We start from the raw sequence: 3,767 nt of genomic DNA, 5'->3' as shown, positions 1-3,767 counted from the left end.
TTAGTGTCTGTTAGCTCACAGGGCTCTAGGGTGCTAGTTAGTGTCTGTTAGCTCACAGGGCTCTAGGGTGCTGGTTAGCGTCTGGTTGGTAAAAGACAAGTTACATCTTTATCGTCATAGCGATGTGTTGATAGCGTCGTTGTTTTCTTATTATAGCTCGAAATGTCTCTATCAGCTGGAACATGGGCTCTATTATAAAACTTAAAACTGAATGGAGACATCTTCAAATGCCTGAATTTAATCCGATGTACCAGTCTGACCCTAAAACAGCGTGACAGTGTGATGTCATCATGTAACAGGTAACAGGTTTTTATCGGCTTTAAAGCCGTCGGATGGAAACACGCTTTCAACAGATTTATTACCAGGAGTTAATTTACCGAACTTCGGATAATTTGATTGACACGTGGATGGAAACCTAGCGACTGCAGGCTCTATTTTAACGATCTAAGCCATGAAGCGCCCGCCGGAGGTGCGTTCAGGGTCTGTAGGAATCCACTTTTGCAGGAAAAAGGGGTCGGGGCGCCGGCCGCGTGGTCCTAAAGGGGTTGGATTTAGTGACTGATTAATGGATTAATCTCTGCTGCTGTAAGGTTTTCTTTAAATGTTAAGTATGTAAGGAGGGAAGGGAAAAAAGGATGGAAAGAAGAAAAGAAAGTAAAAGGATAAATAAGGAAGGATGGATAAAGGCAAGTATTGAAAGAAGAGAAGAAGTAGGCTAGGAAAGAAGGAAAGGAAAGGCTGAATATAAGGAAGAAAAGGTAGAAGACAGAAGAAAGTATGTAGGGAAGAAAAGAAGATAGGAAAAGTTAAGGAGGCAAGGATGAAAAGGAAAGAAAGAATCAGTATCGAAAGAAGACAGGAGAAAGGAAGTACATGGGGAAGGAGGAAAGGAAGGAAGGAAGGATGAATGAAAGAACAAAAGAAGACAGGAAGTATGTAGGGAAGAGGAGGGAAGGGAAAGAATGATGAATGAAAGGAGGCAAGGATGAAGAGAAGAGGGAAGGAAAGTAAAAGAAGAATGGATAAGGAAGGAAAGAAGAAGTGTGTAGGCTAGGAAAGAAGGGAGGATGGAAGGAAGGAAAGGATGGAAGAAGGGAAAGGAGGATGGAAGGATGGAAGGAAAGATGGAAGGATGGAAGAAAGGAAATGGGGATGGATGGAAGGAAAGAAGGATAGAAGGGAAGGATGGAAAGAAGGAAAAAAGGATGGAGGAAAGGAGGATGGAAGGAAAGATGGATGGAAGGAAAGAAGGTTAGAAGGAAAGAAGGATAGAAGGGAAGGATGGAAAGAAGGAAAGAAGGATGGAAGGAAAAAAGGATGGAAAGAATGATGGAAAGAATGATGGAAGGAAGGAAAGAATGATGGAAGGAAGGAAAGAATGATGGAAAGAAGGAAAGAATGATGGAAAGAAGGAAAGAATGATGGAAAGAAGGAAGGAAGGAAGGAATGATGGAAGGAAGGAAAGAATGATGGAAAGAAGGAAGGAAGGAAGGAATGATGGAAGAAAAGAAGGAAGGGATGAAGGAAAGAAGGAATGAAAGAAGGAAGGAGGATGTTCTTCTCCACTAACCCCAGACTGTTCCCTCGTTTCTCTCCAGACGAAGAAGAGGAGAAACGGAGCGACGAGGAAGACGAGATCGACGTGGTGACGGTTGCCAGGCGACGGTGGGACGCCTCTCAGCTCACCGTCCACCAGCACAACTACGCCGCCCGGCGACCCTCGCCGTCTCCCGGGAAACGGAGCCTGCCGGACACCGGGTCCAGGCGCCGGAGCCACAACGTGCTGGAGCGCCGGCGCCGCAGCGAGCTGCAGAGGAGCTTCGCGGCGCTGCGGCGCCGGGTCCCGGCCGTCGCCCATAACGACCGGGCCGCCAAGGTGGCGATCCTGAGGGCGGCGACGGCGTTCGTGCTGGAGGTCGGAGAAAGCGAGAGGAGGCTGCTGGCGACGAAGGACGCGCTGAGGAAGAGGAGCAGGGAGCTCCAGCAGCGGCTGAAGCAGCTCCAGAAGCTACGCTAACGCAGCTCAGGAGGCTACAATAACGGAGGCTAAAGCAGCTCCGGAAGCTACGCTAACGGACGCTAACGGACGCTAAAGCAGCTCAGGAAGCTACGCTAACGGACGCTAACGGACGCTAAAGCAGCTCAGGAAGCTACGCTAACGGAGGCTAAAGCAGCTCCGGAGGCTACGCTAACGCAGCTCAGGAGGCTACGCTAACGGACGCTAACGGACGCTAAAGCAGCTCAGGAGGCTACGCTAACGGAGGATAACGCCGGCTGAAGCGGCTCCGGAGGCTACGCTAACGGAGGCTAACGCCGGCTGAAGCAGCTCCAGAGGCTACGCTAACGGAGGCTAACGCCGGCTGAAGCAGCTCCAGAGGCTACGCTAACGGAGGCTAACGCCGGCTGAAGCAGCTCAGGAAGCTACGCTAACGGACCCTAAAGCGGCTCCGGAGGCTACGCTAACGGAGGCTAACGCCGGCTGAAGCGGCTCAGGAAGCTACGCTAACGGACGCTAAAGCGGCTCCGGAGGCTACGCTAACGGAGGCTAACGCCGGCTGAAGCAGCTCCAGAGGCTACGCTAGCGTATCGCAGTGTGTGTATAAATATAATATATAGGTGTGTGTGTGTGTATATATTATATATTTATGTGTGTATATATATTTTATTTTGTTTATATTTTTGTCACGTTTCCTGTTTTTGGGGGGGAGATTGTCCGTTTTTATTGAATATCATGGTATATATATTTATGTATATTTTATATATTTTTATGTATATTTTTATATATATTTATGTATATTTTCATATATTTAATTTTTTGCTTATTTTTGGGGTATTTTCTCTTTTATTAGTAAGTTTCGTTGTATATAAAGGTGTGTGTGTGTGTGTGTGTGTGTGTGTGTGTGTGTGTGTGTGTGTGATAAAGTACCTTGACAACCGTTTGGTAACCGAGGAGTTTACGTAAACAATGGCAGATTATTTTCTGTTGTGTCACATTTTCTTGTTTGTGTATTTTTAACCTTTGTGTCGTCGTCCCGTTAAAATAAATAAACACTTTTATCAATGTCAACTTTTTTCTTACGTTTTCTTTTTCAAAACTTTATGCTGTTTTTTGACGTTTAACGCTACGTAACACTAACTTATTAACTTTAGTTCTAGTTATTTTAGGAATTTATGGTCAATAAACCTCATTTATAGGAAATTATACCTAATGTGTGAGTTAGAAAAGCAGAAATTAGGAATTATTGAGACTAAAATTAAAGGAATGGATGTTGATGATAATCACAGACTGGAATATGTCAACTTTTACTCAATACTATTTATATTTAATACCAATACTACTTTATATATACATACATACATATAATACTACTACTACTACATATAATACTAATACTATTTCAAAAACACTTCCATTTGTTTTACAATGCTATAAAATTTGTAAATTTCCTTCCATTTTTTGGGGGGATCAATAAAGCCCGTCTCTCTGTCTCTCTGTCTGTCTGTCTCTCTGTCTGTCTGTCTGTCTCTCTGTTTGTCTGTCTCTCTGTCTGTTTGTCTCTCTGTTTGTCTGTCTCTCTGTCTGTCTGTCTCTGTCTGTCTGTCTCTCTGTCTGTCTGTCTCTCTGTTTGTGTCTGTCTCTCTGTCTGTCTCTCTGTCTGTCTGTCTCTCTGTCTGTTTGTCTCTCTGTCTGTCTGTCTCTCTGTCTGTCTGTCTCTGTCTGTCTGTCTCTCTGTCTGTCTGTCTCTCTGTTTGTGTCTGTCTCTCTG

At 44.9% G+C, this 3,767-nt stretch overlaps 1 protein-coding gene across 1 annotated transcript in view; it reads left to right on the top strand.

Moving 5' to 3' along the window:
- LOC117953951 (transcriptional regulator Myc-B-like) overlaps positions 1 to 2,469 on the top strand; it is a 5,873-nt gene extending 3,404 nt beyond the window's left edge. The window contains exon 3 of the mRNA XM_034887367.1: positions 1,599 to 2,469. Coding sequence (XP_034743258.1) covers positions 1,599 to 2,017 — 419 coding nt within the window. The 3' untranslated portion in view covers positions 2,018 to 2,469. The remainder of the gene's footprint in view (positions 1 to 1,598) is intronic.
- The last annotated feature ends 1,298 nt before the right edge of the window (positions 2,470 to 3,767 follow it).

This window comes from Etheostoma cragini, chromosome 12 (assembly GCF_013103735.1).
Source record: "Etheostoma cragini isolate CJK2018 chromosome 12, CSU_Ecrag_1.0, whole genome shotgun sequence".
Taxonomy (NCBI): Eukaryota; Metazoa; Chordata; class Actinopteri; order Perciformes; family Percidae; genus Etheostoma; species Etheostoma cragini.
This window is presented reverse-complemented; position numbering and strand designations above follow the sequence as displayed.